The sequence below is a fragment of the Camelina sativa genome, chromosome 14 (assembly GCF_000633955.1).
Source record: "Camelina sativa cultivar DH55 chromosome 14, Cs, whole genome shotgun sequence".
NCBI classification, from domain to species: Eukaryota; Viridiplantae; Streptophyta; class Magnoliopsida; order Brassicales; family Brassicaceae; genus Camelina; species Camelina sativa.
The window spans coordinates 470,031-485,981 of NC_025698.1; the positions used below are offsets into that span (position 1 = coordinate 470,031).

The window sequence follows — 15,951 nt, forward strand, 5'->3', positions numbered from 1 at the left end:
TTCCTCTTCTTCTTCCAATATTATTGTCAATCTCTGCTTTCTCCCCCATGTATGTTTTCTTTTTCTTCTACAATCCTACGTTTTCTCTGTTTTCTTAAGTTTTTTTCTTTCTTCTTCAAAAAGAAAAAAACTTTGTAAGCAAAACGTCGGTCAAACTTAGCATATGGTGGATTCACAGATTCTCAGACAATTCTTACTTGAAATATTCTAATTTGCTACAATTTAAAACTTAAATGTAATTCAAAGATCAAAGTGATTATACTAAATTTTCTATATAATCTCTGTAGATTGCTCACTACACTAACTATTTGTCTACTTGATGATGTGTTGTTTCGTGGATTGCTTGTGTTTTTGGTGTATTATTTTATACTGAAATTTCATTTTTAAAGTTTAGAAAAAAAATTAGTTGGGATTAAGAAAAATTAATTGGGATTAAGGGCATCATTTTCCGGTTCTGCTTTAGGCTTCGTAGACCTTCGGGCCGGCCCTGCTAGGGGGCCATCGTGATTTACAAAAAAAGAACGCGGTAAAAAAAGTATTTAGTGCATTTACCGCTAAAAATAAATTGGATTAAAAGTTAAATGTGCAGGTAGAAACATCATTATAATTCAACCGAATAATCTACTGATCACTCTATGATTAATGGTCATATCGCACATTGGTGTTAAAATATTCGTTTCAAAACAAGATAAAACTGTGTCAAAAAAAGAAGAGAAATATGAAACTATATTTTTTATTTTTAGAAAAAAAAATAACAACTGTGTATGAATTGCCGTGATAGAATTCATAACCTCTATTCCTTTAATAACACTTTTATTTCTATTTATGTAAAAAAGCTGAAACGTAATTGGATAATAATATTTAACGAACGTTGTCAATTCCTCCTTCCAGCATGCAATGCATGTTAACAAGGCGATTTTTATGTACTTTATTCACTTTCCAATAGATTATTGCTAACTAAATGGAAAAAGAACTCTTAAATTATGTAAAAAAGTTCATGTTGATTTTAGGAGTTTTCAAGAAATTAACATAGTTCTCGAATATGTTTCAGTATAGCATCGGAATAACACTGAAAATTTTATTCAGAACTGATTTTGAGATTTGAATTGGCCACTGTATGAGCATCCAGTGCCGTGCTCATGTTTATCGGGACTTAAAGTGAGCTTAAAATTAGAGATTATTTTAATACTTTAAAAAGATAAATAAATATTAAAAATTCAAAACTAGGATAAAATAAATATTAAAAATTTGAAATTATAGAAATTACTTTAAAAAAAAATAAAAAACTAAAACATAATCGGTTTTCCTTTTGTTTCAATAAATTCTTTCACCAATTTTTCATAATCTTTCGTCTTTCTGTTTCACAATCTTACTCGATTCCTTCACAATTTAGGATATTGCTTTCTATTATGTATATTTTAGAAAATTATATCTATATATATTGAAAGGAGTCGTATTGTTTAGGAAGTAATAAAACTTCCAAAACTATAATAATACACCATGTTTTCCATAATTGAGGGTAAAAAAAAAAACTATATATTTTGGAGCTGAGCCAAATACCTTTTTTCTTAGGCACGGCCCTGTGAGCATCCTATGTTTCGTACGGAAAACCTTAACTTTTGTCATATCCATACAGTAATCTTAAGAAACTCATCAGAACGCTAGTCAACCAGCATTTACTCAGCCTACGAGTTGCTAGAAAGTTTACCTTTGGGTTCCTCTGAGTCTGATCTACAACATTCCAAGCAACTATATAAAGTTATAATCATGCATGTCCATGAGGAATCTAGTTTACTATTAGATCTGGTGTTTTTGTGATCGCCATAAATTTATCCCAAAAAAAAAGGTTGATCAACATTGACCTCGTCGTTGATTATATACTAGCATTGACCAACAAGGATCGTTATTGATCCAAGACTGCTATCCTCATCTTGTATTTATATTCTTAGCAAAATCAATTTTTGCTCTAGAAGCCAAGAGGAATCCCAATATGAATAATTTCTGGTGCTTTAATTTAAGCAAAAAACGAGAAGTAACTTGAAAGGCTTACATGCAGCGGAGAGAAGCAACTCTTAAGTGACGAGGTGCGAAAAAGCTCAAGGAGGTGGTTTTGAGTTTTGACAACTGAGAGTTAGAGTTAGAGAGATGTGAACAGTGGTAGCTGAGTTTAATGAGAAAGAAGTCACCTAATGCAAAATATATACTTCCACTTAAAACGTTTAGTCTAGTCTAACTAGTAATGTGACACTTAAGGACTTACAACCAACTAGCACGCTTAAGTAAGTGTCACCAATATTTAAGTGGCTTACCATTTAATACGAAAAATAATGATCAACTGTTTGATATTTTGTAGCATCAACTACGTATCGACTACGTATCTATGTTTAATCTGTAATTTATCTATGTTCTTGTACCGGACTTGTTCATCCCGGATATTAGCTGTTGTTGCGGCACCTTAACTCTTTATTTGTAACCAAGTACTCATAATATAAGTATATAATATCAGAAATTTTATGAAAAAAAAAATCACGTTATTTTAATCAAATAATCAAGTTAATCAAAAAAAGAGTTAAAAATTTTAATCAAATAATCAAAAAATCACGTTATTTTAATCAAATAATCACGTTAAAAATTTCAGGTATTCTTACAAGTTTCAAGGTCCATATAATAAATAATCAAAAGCTCAAAATTATTATTATTTTAATATATATTTTGGGGTTTAAATTGGCAGGGCGAGTTTGATGCAATTTTTCTTTTTGCTTGGTCTGTCGTACACGTCCGCAACTGTTTCGTGTGCTTTGGTAAGCATGTTGCCTGCAATCACCTTCGCTTTGGCCCTTATTTTCAGGTAAAGATGGAACCATCTAACTTCAATTTATCATTCAATGATAACAATACATCATTCAATAATAATAATAATAATTGTTATACCCTGTATTAAGGCACCAACGAAAGCATTACCAATATTTTGATTAATTCTTATGCAATATGACTAAATTTCCATTTACATTACCTAAAGTATACGTAACTTCATCCAACTGAGCCCCTTTTTATACCTTTTCCTGACAAAAGGTCCTTTTTATTGAATACGTTGCATTTTTATAAACTTTGATAAACAAATGATGCGAAAACTAATTGTTAATTTGTTAAATCAAACATAATATATTATCTATTAGTTTGAGCTTCGAAATTTAATTGTTTTATATACTTTTTTGTTATCTATATATGCCTGCATGTATATTATTAGATATTATATATGTCAATTTAAGTTTATTTTTATTTTATTTTGTAACGTAATTTTTTTTAAATTTTTTACCTTACGTTATGACTTTAAAATAAATTATTTTAAAACTTACTCTTTTTTTGTTGTATAGGATTGAAAAACTAAAGGTTTTAAAGACCAAAGCAGGAATGTTGAAGGTGATTGGAACTTTAATATGTATTAGTGGAGCTCTGTTCTTAACATTTTACAAAGGGCCTCAAATATCAAATTCTCACACTCACCGAGAGGCTCCCCACACAAACAACAACGCTCAAGAAGACAATAATTGGCTTCTTGGATGTCTTTACTTAACCATAGGAACCGTCTTGCTATCTTTATGGATGCTATTTCAAGGGAATTTAAGCATTAAGTACCCTTGCAAATACTCAAGCACTTGTCTCATGTCAATATTTGCGGCGTTTCAATGTGCTCTCTTGAGCCTTTATAAGAAGAGAGACGCTAATGATTGGATCATCGATGATAGATTTGTGATCATGGTCATTATATACGCTGTAAGTATCATATCTTCATAAATCTAAACATATTTTTAAAAGTTAAATTTATAAGCTTATTATGCAAGAACTTTAAAAATTTGGGAGGAACAGGGGTTATCTATTACGGTAAGTTGATGCTATCATATGTTTCTCTAATATATTTTTTTGGCGCCATTGCCATTAATCATTTAATTGCTTTCTTGATAATTAATCATTTAATTGTTTTCAGATATGAATTGTCTCTCAATAACCACTAAATTTTTACAAATACACCTCTTGGATAATAATATAATACATGATACTTAACAATATATATACACGTATTATAGGGTGTGGTCGGACAAGCAATGTCGACGGTAGCAACAACATGGGGAATAAAGAAATTGGAGCTGTTTTCGCATCGGCATTTTTCCCAATTACTCTCATTTCGGCCACTCTGTTTGATTTCCTGATTTTACACACTCCTTCATACATTGGAAGGTATGTTCTTCGATCATCTCTATCAAATTAATTTCGTTTTTATATATATAGGTTATATATCGTAAATGTGTACTCATAATTACAATTTTAAAACCTTTGTACTGTAGTGTGATTGGATCACTAGTGACAATAACGGGTCTCTACATGTTCTTGTGGGGTAAGAACAAAGAAACGGAATCATCGACAACACTGTCTTCCCGGATGGATGACGAAGCTAAAAATATCAATAATGAAAACGTCTCTAAGTCGCCCGTTTAATATAATGATATCGTTGTTATTGTCCAAATAAGTGTTACTATATGATAGAGATTGATGAGAGAAGACCACCTTAGTGTTTAGGAAATAGTATATTGACTCTCATGAAAATAAATAATAAATGTACATAGAGATTCATATTTATAAAGGAAATGAATTAACATAAATATCTAACTTATAGAATCATATAAGATATACATAAATCTCTATACTATATTTATAATATCTTCTTTGATCATAAAGATCTTTTAGATCCTTCTATACGTCCCCTCAAGCTCAAGGGGTGATGAAGCGAAACGGAAATAACAGTTTGAGATTGATAAGTTGAAGTGTTGGTCGATCCGGTGATGAGGTGTGTGATGTTGAGGTGGCCGACATCAAGGATGGTTAGAGAAGGAGATCTGATGTTCTTTTTCCTTCTTTTTTTTTGGAAAATTAAATAGAAAGAAGCACTATAGCTTGAGAAAAACGATAAAAGCAGTTTTTTTTTTCTGAATTGAAATTTAACAAAGAAAATTTTGAAGAAGCATCGATGGCTTGAAACTGGGAAATAAGATAGTTATTTTTTTTTAATAATTTAAAGAAGCACTATGGCTTGATTCAGAGGCTTATAAGAAGCTTGAATGAGAAAAACATTTTTTTTTTTTAGAATAAAAAGATGAAACACTTTGGCTTAGAGTGAGAGATCAATGATGATAGATCTGAACAAAAAAAAAGAAGTTTGATAGCTTAGATTCAGAGGTTCATGATGAACTTGAATTGCAGAAGCACTTGGCTTAACATAAGAATAAATTAAAAAGAAGCTCAATGGCTTGAAGAAAATAAGAGAGAGTTTGATCGTTAGATCAAAAACTCTGAAGCAAACCTGCTCTAATACCATGATAGAGATTGATGAGAGAAGAACACCTTAGTGTTTAGGAAATAATATATTGAATCTCATAAGAATAAATGTACATAGAGATACATATTTATATTGGAAATGAATTAACATAAATATCTAACTTATAGAATCATATAAGATATACACAAATTTCTATAATATATTTATAATATCTTCTTTGATCATAAAGATCTTCTAAATCCTTCTATATTATATATTCTAGTTAATGTTTAAGGAGAGACTGAGATAAAATATCCTTATTGGAAGTATGGAACCCAAAACATCAACGTAGAGAGTTGTAAAATAGTTTTAATAATGATAATGATGGTTATGAGTTTTTAACCATTTTTCTTGTGTCTTTCATAAAACATCTCTATTTATTTAATGTTCTTTGGGTTATTATGGTTGTATTCTTTGTTTTAGAAATCGCTAGGCGCTAGTCGGGCGGTTGGGCTAGGCCTAGTGCCTAGCGAAAAAATCGGAGATTAATCGAGACTTGTTTTAGGGTTATTTTATTAAATTAATAATAAAATACAAATATATATTATAAAATATATGAATAATTCTGTTTATGTTAAAAACAAATATCAAATAAAATATAAAACTATAGTATTGTCTTTAAAATTACGGTAAACATATAAAACATAATTTCAAAGAAAATTTAATGATTTTCATTAAAATTGTGTACATTAATTATTATAAAAGATCATAAACTCTTAATTTATACGGGTATGTCGATGTTAGGCGGGGATTAGTCATTAATCAAAGCAGAAAAGGTGGGCCTAGCGATTTTACGGAACGTAATCGGTGCTAGGCGGGAATTTTTAAAACAGGGTCGTATCGTATGCATTTGGAATTCAAAAGCAGGCAGATCTTGTTTAATTACGGTTAGTTTGTTACTAATCGAGTCATTAAAAAATGAAGCGTAGATTAGGGCCATGAGAAGCCCAATAGACCATTAAAATCACACCAATTGTGAAATACTGCATCCGCGAGTATTTTGTTTGTGGTCAAGGTTTAAAAACAAAGGGATATCGTTATTTTTACTAAAAATATTAAAAATGGAAAAAATGGAAAAAGGCTACATTGGAGGCCCATAGAAATAGTATAAATGTAAGAAGCCCATATATATAACGGTCCATATAAGGTGCAATGTCTTTATATAACCGACACGTATCGGTTAGAACAGCAACGCAGCTGGCGCCGTACCCACTTGCTGCTACCAAATAACCGGGAAGAAACCGTTGACACGTAAGCAAAGAAGTCACTTTTTGAGAAATTAACCTAAGGTGGGGAAGGAAGGGGTTTCTGGCTCATAGAGAAGCAACTTGAGAGATACCAAAAAGTGCAGTTAGTCAGCCACTACATTCTCACCACGTGTCGATCTCCGATGACTTCTGTTTTTCCCCATTATACCCTTGGTGCTGTTTTAGCCTCAAATTATTAAAAAACACGTTAAAATACAAAAATTAGGGGAAAAATTGTTGTGGCTGAGATTGCTTCTGGCTTCTGGCTTCTTCTTCTTTCTTTCAGTAGTCTTCTTCAGCCTAAAACAGTCTTCCTAGTTCCTTCTTCTTCTTCTTCTTCTTCTTCTTCTTCTTCTTCTCTCTCTCCCTTTCTACGTTTTCATTGATTTTTAGGGTTTGTTTTAATTTTGTTTCTCGATTTGAACTGTTTCCGGGAACGATGACTTCTCCGGTGAGATGATCTAGTTTGTATACTTGACTCCTCCATGGCTATTCTCAAGGGTATAGCTTTTTTAACATTATTATTATCAGTTTTCTAGGGTTTCTCTTTTACATCTTAAGATAAATAAGAAGATCTCCTCTGTAATTAAAGTTAACATAATGATACATACAAATCTAGTGATTAAATACTGATATGAAGATTTGTGATGCTTGTAAAGGTTTTGGCTGCCATGGATTCGTTTCGGTGAGGCTTCTCAAAACAATTGAGTTTGCAAAAGATTTCTCTTTTTGAAATTTCTAAATCTCTCTCAGTTTGTGTGGATAAAAAAAAATATATACTTTCCTTTTTTTTTTTTTCTTTTTTTTGTAGTTGCTCTAGATTCTAAAGAGGTTATCATAACGGCTTTGCTGCAATTTGGAAACTTTCATGTGTTGGGAGATCAAAGATGGTTTCTTTGTTATACTTTACTTGTTAGAGAGGATTTGAAGCAGCGAATCGCTGCAAAGATCCTGTTATGGATACTACTAATACATCTGGTGGAGAAGAATTAGTAACTAAGGTCCTTCATTAGTTTTATGCTTGAGATTGGTGTTTTTTTTGTTTGTTTGAGATTTTGGATTCTTGTTTTGTGAACAAGATTTGGTTTTTGATTGTTTAGGCAAGAAAGCCATATACAATAACAAAGCAGCGAGAACGATGGACAGAGGATGAACATGAGAGGTTTTTAGAAGCCTTGAGGCTGTATGGAAGGGCTTGGCAACGAATTGAAGGTCGGAACCAAATTAGCTTTTTTGCATGCTTAGTTTTGATGTGAGAGACTTTGTTTAGGAGTTTTTCTTTTCATTGTTTTATCTCCTCTTGATTTGGAGATTCTTCTCTTCTCTTTTTCTTTTCTCTTTCCTTTTGATTTTGATTGCAGAACATATTGGGACAAAGACTGCTGTTCAGATCAGAAGTCATGCACAAAAGTTCTTCACTAAGGTTAGAGCTGATGAGCTCTTTAAATCGTTTTTTAAACATGTTCATTAACTTGTGTTCAATTAGAGTGAAGGCACCAATGGTTGGTATTGTGTTAATATAACTTCTCCAGTCCCCATATCGATGTTTAGAGGTTGCCTATCACCGTCTGTGTTCTGTCTGAAAAAAAAAGATGATTCAAGGTTCTCGTTTTTTCTTACTCATTGCTTCAACTAGATATTTGGCGTGTGTTGATAAGTAGAGTTGGTTGGTTCTGAGGATTGCAGCAGGCTCTATAGAAACATTTGGTTTTACCTTGTCATTTGCTCTTTAACTGATCGAGTTCACGAATTGTCCAAGTGGTCTGTTAGATTAAAGAGAACTCTATTCTCTGATACTATAAGATAGGTCCAAAGTAACATAACTGGCATTGCATTTGCATGAGACAATTGACCCATATTCACTTAAGTCTATGAAATAATGGGATTGCATGGATTCTTTTATAGCCAACCAAACCTCCTTGCCATATAGGACAGGACATGAAGTAACTCTATCATCTCTACCCCGAAACATTCGTGTCAGTATAAGACTTTTTTCCAACCTCGTGCTATGGTCAATTTCATGAGTCTCATGATTTTTACATCTGAGCTGCATTTTCCCATCTCCGGTTTGGGAAAATCTCACAGTTATTGGTTCACTTTCAGTTGGAGAAAGAGGCTGAAACTAAAGGTATTCCTGTGTGTCAAGCTCTGGACATAGAAATTCCACCTCCTCGTCCTAAACGAAAACCCAACACTCCTTATCCTCGCAAACCTGGGAATAACGGTACATTTTCCTCACAAGTATCATCAGCAAAAGATGCAAAACTTGTTTCGTCTGCCTCTTCGTCACAGTGTAATAATCACGCCTTCTTGGATTTGGAAAAAATGCCGTTTCCAGAGGTTTGTTCCTTAATCCCTTCTCTCTTCATCATTCTATCATTTTGTTGTCTCTTCTTGTGATAATCTTCTTTATGTTTTTTTCTGATTAGAAAACATCAACTGAAAAAGAAAATCAAGATGATAGTTGCTCGGGGGTTTCAACTATGAACAAGTATCCCTTACCAAAGAAAGTAACTCCAAGAAAGGTATAAAATTGTAGTCTAAAATTCTGATGAATGCTGTATTTAGAGTTCAATTGCGTGACAAGAAAAATAACTTGTTCCATTCTGATTTTGAGCAGGGAAACGCCGATATTGAAACAAGTAAGAACTCAACCGTGGACAATGCGGTTCAAGATGTTCCAAAGAAGAATAAAGACAAAGATGGTAACGATGGTACTGTGCACAGCCTGCAGAACTACCCTTGGCATTTCCACGCAGATATTGTAAACGGGAATATCGCAAAAGGTCCTCAAAATCATCCCTCAGGTATGCCATCTCAAGACTTCATGTTTCATCCTATGAGAGAAGAAATTCACGGGCACGGAAATCGTCAAGCTTCTACTACTACAACTTGTCATCAAGCGTTTCCAGCTTGTCATTCACAGGATGATTACCGTTCGTTTCTCCAGATGTCATCTACCTTCTCCAATCTTATTATGTCAACTCTCCTACAGAACTCTGCAGCTCATGCTGCAGCTACATTTGCTGCTTCCGTTTGGCCTTATGCGAGTGCTGGGAATTCTGGAGATTCATCAACCCCGGTGAGCTCTTCTCCTCCAAGTATAGCTGCCATTGCTGCTGCTACAGTAGCTGCTGCAACTGCTTGGTGGGCTTCTCATGGACTGCTACCTGTATGTGCTCCAGCTCCAGTCACATGTGTTCCATTACCAACCGATGCTGTTCCAACTCCAGCGATGACTGAGATGGATACCGTTGAAAATGCTAAACCACTTCTTGAAAAACAAAACACAGCTCTGCAAGATCAAAACTTGGCTTCGAAATCTCCAGCTTCATCATCTGATGATTCAGAGGAGACCGGAGTAACCAAGATAAACGCTGTCTCAAAAACTAATGGTGATAAGATTGAGGAAGTTATTGTAACTGCTGCTGTGCATGATTCAAACGTTACCAAGAAGAAAAATCTGGTGGATCGCTCATCGTGTGGCTCAAACACACCTTCAGGGAGTGATGTGGAAACAGATGCATTAGATAAAATGGAGAAAGATAACGGGAAAGTGAAGGAGACAGATGAAAATCAACCAGATGTAAATGAGTTAAATAACCGTAAGATTAAATTGAGAGACAACAACAACAACCAAGCTACTGATTCGTGGAAGGAAGTCTCCGAAGAGGTAAAATGAGAAACCCAATGATTGATGGCATATTGCAGATTTTTGTTTTGGGAATTAACACTATGCATCCACAAAAATCTTTTCAGGGTCGTATAGCGTTTCAGGCTCTCTTTGCAAGAGAAAGATTACCTCAAAGCTTTTCACCTCCTCTATTGGCAGAGAATGTGAATGGGAAACAAAGTGACACGTCAATGCCATTGGCCCCTCCTAATTTCAAAGTTCAAGGTTCTTGTGATGCAGACCAAGAAAGAGTAGTAATGATCGGTGTTGGACCTGGCAACAGTCTAAAAACGAGACAAACAGGGTTTAAACCATACAAGAGATGTTCGATGGAACTGACAGAGAGCCAAGTTGGGAACACAAACAATCAAAGTGATGAAAAAGTCTGCAAAAGGCTTCGATTGGAAGGAGAAGCTTCTACATGACAGACTTTGAGGTAAGAAAAAACAACATCCACCTTTTTACCAATATCTAGTGTTAGTAATTGCTTCTACAATCTTTATGAAAGAAAGAGACTGTTATTTCTTCCTCTTTAGATCCATGAGAACATTTCTTTGGTCATGTCAGGTTCTGTACCATATCACCACCCCATGTATTATGTCTTGTCTCTGTTTGTTGTGTATGCTACTTCTGGTCTATATGTCTGCTGCTACTACTACTGTTAATTAACCATTCACGCAATGGATTCATGTCTTTTTTTTTCTTTCTTAATTGTGGATATTGATGATGGAATCATAAATAGTTTAGAATGATAAAGATGGATTGTACAAAAGTTTCAACTTTGAATGTTTTTTTTGTCTTTTGTGTTACTTTTTTTTTTTCCATAATGATTCTCTCTGTTGTTTGATTTAAACTTGAAGGCGCTCATTGCCCAAACGCCAATAGGCCTAAAGATGCTCGGGTGGGCTTAAGATTTTATCCACTCTACTCGGCCTTACATACAACATTCCACTGTTACAAGCTTAACTAACAAGCCTAAAGGCTCATGTGTCACACACTATAACATAATGCACTGCAATCTCTTAGTTTATCTTACTGATGAATCAATAATATGTATATATTTATTTCGGAATTAAAATGCAAGAAAGTATCCTATTTTTTGTAGAATTTATTAGCGAAAATGCTATAAAGGATATTTTATTCTATTTTTCTATATTCGTTTGTGATTATAAACAAATCGCAAAAATTAATTGAAAATCTTTCTCAAAGGAAAAATTAATAAAGAAAATATTTCTCCCCATTATTTAATAATGAGTGATACGAGTTGTATAGAAGTTTTGATCCGTAAATATATCGCCGCTGGTCACTCTCAATATATACACCTTACCTAAAACGCTTAATTACCAATAGACCAACGCTCGTCACTCCTTTTCTTTCCTCTCCCAAAGTTTCTTCATCCTTGCGATATCAAAAACATCGGCTGTTCCGATCCAAAGGTACGTTTTTTTTTTTCTCCTAAAGATCGTCAAAGTTGGATGCTTTTCGATGTTTTAATCTACTGGGTATTGCTTCAAATCTCAATCATCCATCGACTTTATAAAGAGGAAAAAAAAAAAGTAGAACAGATTTGGCGTAGATCTTTTAGTTATCGATACGTTATATCAATAGAAACGTATATCTTAATTTTGGTATTATCGTTCTTAAATAATCTGCTCTAAAGATTGTTTTTTCTCTTGTGGGGTCTGATTCTGCAATAAATTTGGTATTTTTTGTGATTCGATTGATACTCTTCTCTTTCTCTCTCTCTCTCTGCCACCAATTTAGGGTTTTTGATTCATAACGTTTTCAAAACAGATGAGTGAAGAAGGGAATGAAGACCAGAAGCTGCAGCGACCTGCTCCTCGTCTTAACGAGAGGATTCTTTCATCCTTGTCAAGACGTTCTGTAGCTGCACATCCATGGCATGATCTTGAGATTGGTAAAACAAAATCATATCTAATTAAAAAAAAAAAATTTTGCATGCTTTTGTGTTTTGTATTTTGGGACTAAATTCATAATATTCATATGTAGGACCTGGAGCTCCCCAGATTTTCAACGTGGTAAGTTTCTTCTACTGGTTTGAGAATCTTGTTATGAGATGGATTCTTGAATCATTTACTGTTTTGAGATTAGGTTGTGGAGATCACAAAAGGAAGCAAGGTCAAATATGAACTTGACAAAAAGACAGGACTTATCAAGGTTAGGTTATATATCAAGAGATCAATCATTATTTTCTTATATATCAATGGTTTTCTTACCGCAAAGTCAATAACATCTTTGCATTATCTTTCATTCAGGTTGATCGTATTCTGTACTCATCAGTTGTGTACCCTCACAACTACGGTTTTGTTCCTCGCACATTGTGTGAAGACAATGACCCAATTGATGTATTAGTCATCATGCAGGTATTTAATTCTTTTCCTTTTTTTCTTATATGATACACCGAACATTTTATATTTCAATAAACAAATTTATTATCTTTGTATAGGAACCTGTCCTTCCCGGTTGTTTCCTGCGTGCCAGAGCCATTGGATTAATGCCTATGATTGACCAGGTAAGCCACTAACTTGGCTCTGCTTTTTTCTCTCTTACTCCATTCCTTTAAGTCAGTTTAAACGATTCTTTTTTTTTTGTTTTCTCGGTACTTTTAGGGTGAAAAAGATGACAAGATCATTGCTGTTTGTGTTGATGATCCTGAGTACAAGCATTACACTGACATCAAAGAACTTCCTCCTCACCGTCTCTCTGAAATCCGTCGTTTCTTTGAAGACTGTATCCTTCTTTATTGTTCCTCTTTATTTCGATTACACTAGAAGTATTAGGTTTTCCCTTTAACTTATAATCTCTTACAGACAAGAAAAACGAGAACAAGGAAGTTGCAGTGAATGATTTTCTCCCTTCTGGGGATGCGATAGGAGCTATCCAGTACTCAATGTAAGTCTCTCTTTCTCCATCAAGAGCCAAACTTTCTTATAGCTTTCTTACTCAATGTAACATTAAAGCAACCATTACAGGGACCTCTATGCTGAATACATTCTCCATACCCTGAGGCGTTGAAGCTTTCCTGTGAACAATCCTGCCACCATCTTTGTTTCTGTTGCTTTTCATTGATAATAAGAAGCATATGATCCTAATTGATACCTTTCTCTGCATTTTTCTATTAGACATATCATTTGTCCTTGTGAACTCATACTATTGTTATAAAGAGATCTTGGCATTTGAAATTTTGGCTCGGTTTTGGTTTAACCTGTTAGAAGAATTCTATACCCAATTAAATGGAATAACAGATCAATTGATTTGTAATACTAAAACCACTAGCCAAAATTCACTAATTCTAGTAGAAGTCAAAGGTTTTTATACTTTAAAAATTCAAAATCCCATAATCATGTCCATAATGACTTTTTTGGAATATTATTATTGCATAAATAGACATGTCACTATTCTTAAATTTAATACCAAGTAAAAAATAAAGATCAAGGATAACTTTTATTTAGAAGCTCAAGTAGGAGAACTGCGGCAGAATCTTTAGCCTTCTTAACACTCGGCATTGGCTCTCCAATACATTCATCAGTCCATCCTCTATCGCTTGTATTCACCCTCACCGCAAAAGTAAACCTCTTTGCGTGCGCTGGTCCTCCTTCTTTCAAACATCTACGAAATTTCACCACAAACCCCAAATAAGCTCAATACAACCCCAAACAAAATCACTGCAATTGCAAAAGTTCACTCATTGATTAAAACTCTTTACCTGTAAGAAGGCATTGGCCAATTCTTCCTCAAGCAAATATCATTCAATGTTTGTCTCGTAAACGTCTGATTCCCATTCTTCTTGTTCCCGTTCTCATTCTCAACTTGATTCTCTCCTGTATTCCCGTTCACACGCTTCTCCTTTGATTCCGCTATTTCTTTCTCTTTCAAGGCTGCAAGTGCATTCCTCGCCGCTAGCTTTTGAGCCATTTTCTTCCGCGGGTTTTGTGCCACTCCGATTTGAACGCCGTCGATGAACACTTCCACAGTCGCTGTGTTACCACTTCGACTTGCTTTGTATTCTAATCCTTCCGCTTGTTGCTGGCACCGCTCTTGTAGCTCTCGAACTGGATGCATAGGAAGTGTCTCTGGTGTCACCATGGGCTGAAGCAAAGGTTGAAAAACCTGGAATAAAAGATAAAAAAATGTTAGTAAAAAACGCTAGTAACTAGAATTTACAAGAGATTTTTAAACCAAAATAACTAACCTTCCAAGCTGCGGTTGTATCTTTTCCACTATCAAGAAAAATAGCACCTGCAATAGATTCGACAATATCTCCAAGAACCTTTGGGGCTTTACAGTCTCCCAAACCAAAAGAGTTAAACCCCGGTTTCGATGACTCGGTTTGAACTTCCTTCACAAAATCCCGAATCTGAAAAAGTAAAAAAAACAAACAAACCAAACAGTCATATATTTTGTTAATATTTTTGGGAACAAAATAGTTTTGCTTTTAAAGATTTGTTTACCTGTTTCTCAAGGGCGCTAGAACCATGACGAAGGTACAAATGGAGTTTATGTTTAACGGCAACACGAGCGAAATTTTCGTTGTTAACCGCTGCAGCACGAAGATCTGTTAACCGACCAGGAGGAAGGCTTGTGTATGTGAAAAAGAGGTGTCTTGTAATAAGATGATCTAAGACAGCATCACCAACAAATTCCAATCTCTGGTAACACGAAACACCTGAAGATGGTCTTGAAGCATGTGTTATAGCTTCAACGAGAAGACCTTTCTCTTTAAACTCAAATTTAAGAGCTCTCTCGAGACCAACAAAGTCTATACTCTTGAGTATACTCTCTGGAACATTAGCAGGTTTAATAGTTCCTTCGACTTCTTCAGGTTCATCCTCCACATGGATCCCAATCCATTTCATCAAATGATTTGCTGCAATCTTACCACCTTCCACGTAATAAACACCGATCAAAGCTTCAACAACATCAGCTAACGTTTTGCTAGACAAGACTCGGTACGAACTCATGTCACCCTCTAGTTCACCATCTTCCATCTCTCCATCTTCAAACACATCGCTGTTAACAGGTTTCTGCTCTTCATCAAAAAAGGAAGATTCTTTTGTGTCCTCGTCGAAAACTGGAGGCACACCAGGAGCAGACCACCTAGACGGGGCGAAACGATCCGCCTGGATATATGACTGAAGCCCTTTGACTAGAGCAAACTGATAAAGAACCATGTTACTAACCATTTGTTGTCTCATCCTTGTAAGCTGACCCTCGTGCTTTTGTGGATACTTGAGAAACAGAAAACGACTAACAACCCATTTTAGATACGCATCTCCTAAAAGCTCAGCTCTCTCGTAGCAGAACGTTTCCTGGCATGAGGCGGCAGTCAAGGCTTCCAGTATCTACACATATATGTACCAAATCAGATTAGACTAGTTTCAACAAAACAGAACAAGAAAGACAAACAAAAGACTCTAACTACGCACCTTTGATGTGGGAATAGGATAGCTAATCAAATTTTTGAGTTGAACAGCGAGCAAAATGCTCTCAACTCTTCTCATTATAGAGGGCAACCTCTGAGCACCTCGGACAAGTGAACCCGAAAGTGGATGCACAACGCATATTTCAGGTGGAAGAAACACGTAATATGTTTTATCAAGGATCGTCTCTGATTCACCTTAAATTACAGAATCAAACAA

The 15,951-nt window shown here is 34.7% G+C and overlaps 4 protein-coding genes across 8 annotated transcripts in view; 3 read left to right on the forward strand and 1 right to left on the reverse strand.

The window, feature by feature from the left end:
• Positions 2,733-4,494, forward strand: LOC104743109 (WAT1-related protein At1g01070-like). The gene is made up of 5 exons (XM_019235398.1): positions 2,733-2,848; positions 3,375-3,774; positions 3,843-3,882; positions 4,086-4,236; positions 4,344-4,494. Exons 1-5 carry the CDS (start codon positions 2,742-2,744, stop codon positions 4,492-4,494), a joined length of 849 nt encoding a protein of 282 aa, XP_019090943.1. The 5' UTR covers positions 2,733-2,741.
• LOC104738686 (protein LHY-like) lies at positions 6,898-11,388 on the forward strand. 3 transcript variants are annotated; one of them, XM_010458875.2, is made up of 10 exons: positions 6,898-7,119; positions 7,278-7,303; positions 7,430-7,619; positions 7,719-7,830; positions 7,980-8,041; positions 8,722-8,958; positions 9,048-9,143; positions 9,239-10,291; positions 10,378-10,727; positions 11,152-11,388. In XM_010458875.2, exons 3-9 carry the CDS (start codon positions 7,575-7,577, stop codon positions 10,714-10,716), a joined length of 1,944 nt encoding a protein of 647 aa, XP_010457177.1. In that variant the 5' UTR covers positions 6,898-7,119; positions 7,278-7,303; positions 7,430-7,574; the 3' UTR covers positions 10,717-10,727; positions 11,152-11,388. The 3 variants fall into 3 exon arrangements, with proteins under 3 accessions (XP_010457177.1, XP_010457178.1, XP_010457176.1); XM_010458876.2 differs by lacking the exon at positions 11,152-11,388 and adding an exon at positions 10,859-11,002; XM_010458874.2 differs by lacking the exon at positions 11,152-11,388 and having other exon boundaries at positions 10,378-11,046.
• LOC104738688 (soluble inorganic pyrophosphatase 1) lies at positions 11,583-13,496 on the forward strand. Of its 2 annotated transcripts, none has more exons than XM_010458878.2 (9): positions 11,583-11,727; positions 12,056-12,209; positions 12,302-12,330; positions 12,404-12,469; positions 12,568-12,675; positions 12,759-12,824; positions 12,922-13,042; positions 13,123-13,204; positions 13,285-13,496. In XM_010458878.2, the coding sequence occupies exons 2-9, from the start codon at positions 12,086-12,088 to the stop codon at positions 13,325-13,327; spliced, it is 639 nt and encodes a 212-aa protein (XP_010457180.1). In that variant the 5' UTR covers positions 11,583-11,727; positions 12,056-12,085; the 3' UTR covers positions 13,328-13,496. The 2 variants fall into 2 exon arrangements, with proteins under 2 accessions (XP_010457180.1, XP_010457179.1); XM_010458877.2 differs by having other exon boundaries at positions 11,586-11,727; positions 12,086-12,209.
• Positions 13,609-15,951, reverse strand: part of LOC104738689 (endoribonuclease Dicer homolog 1) — a 9,879-nt gene continuing 7,536 nt past the window's right edge. Inside the window, exons 16-20 of one of the 2 annotated variants that reach the window (XM_010458879.2) lie at positions 15,739-15,929; positions 14,764-15,654; positions 14,505-14,669; positions 14,019-14,422; positions 13,609-13,921 (exon numbers count right to left, since the gene is read on the reverse strand). In XM_010458879.2, the coding sequence (XP_010457181.1) occupies positions 13,744-13,921; positions 14,019-14,422; positions 14,505-14,669; positions 14,764-15,654; positions 15,739-15,929 (1,829 nt within the window). In that variant the 3' untranslated portion in view covers positions 13,609-13,743. The remainder of the gene's footprint in view (positions 13,922-14,018; positions 14,423-14,504; positions 14,670-14,763; positions 15,655-15,738; positions 15,930-15,951) is intronic. The other variant, XM_019236089.1, reaches the window with a different exon arrangement.

What these genes read in the sequence shown, in the direction of transcription:
- LOC104738688 (XM_010458878.2), top strand. Translation starts at nt 12,086, where the DNA reads ATGAGTGAAGAAGGGAATGAAGACCAGAAGCTGCAGCGACCTGCTCCT. An exon ending in ATGTATTAGTCATCATGCAG is followed by an intron (nt 12,676 to 12,758) that starts GTATTTAATTCT and finishes ATCTTTGTATAG; the next exon opens with GAACCTGTCCTTCCCGGTTG. An exon ending in TAATGCCTATGATTGACCAG is followed by an intron (nt 12,825 to 12,921) that starts GTAAGCCACTAA and finishes CGGTACTTTTAG; the next exon opens with GGTGAAAAAGATGACAAGAT.
- LOC104743109 (XM_019235398.1), top strand. Translation starts at nt 2,742, where the DNA reads ATGCAATTTTTCTTTTTGCTTGGTCTGTCGTACACGTCCGCAACTGTT. An exon ending in AACAGGGGTTATCTATTACG is followed by an intron (nt 3,883 to 4,085) that starts GTAAGTTGATGC and finishes CACGTATTATAG; the next exon opens with GGTGTGGTCGGACAAGCAAT. An exon ending in ACTCCTTCATACATTGGAAG is followed by an intron (nt 4,237 to 4,343) that starts GTATGTTCTTCG and finishes TTTGTACTGTAG; the next exon opens with TGTGATTGGATCACTAGTGA.
- LOC104738686 (XM_010458875.2), top strand. Translation starts at nt 7,575, where the DNA reads ATGGATACTACTAATACATCTGGTGGAGAAGAATTAGTAACTAAG. An exon ending in CACAAAAGTTCTTCACTAAG is followed by an intron (nt 8,042 to 8,721) that starts GTTAGAGCTGAT and finishes GTTCACTTTCAG; the next exon opens with TTGGAGAAAGAGGCTGAAAC. An exon ending in AGAAAGTAACTCCAAGAAAG is followed by an intron (nt 9,144 to 9,238) that starts GTATAAAATTGT and finishes GATTTTGAGCAG; the next exon opens with GGAAACGCCGATATTGAAAC.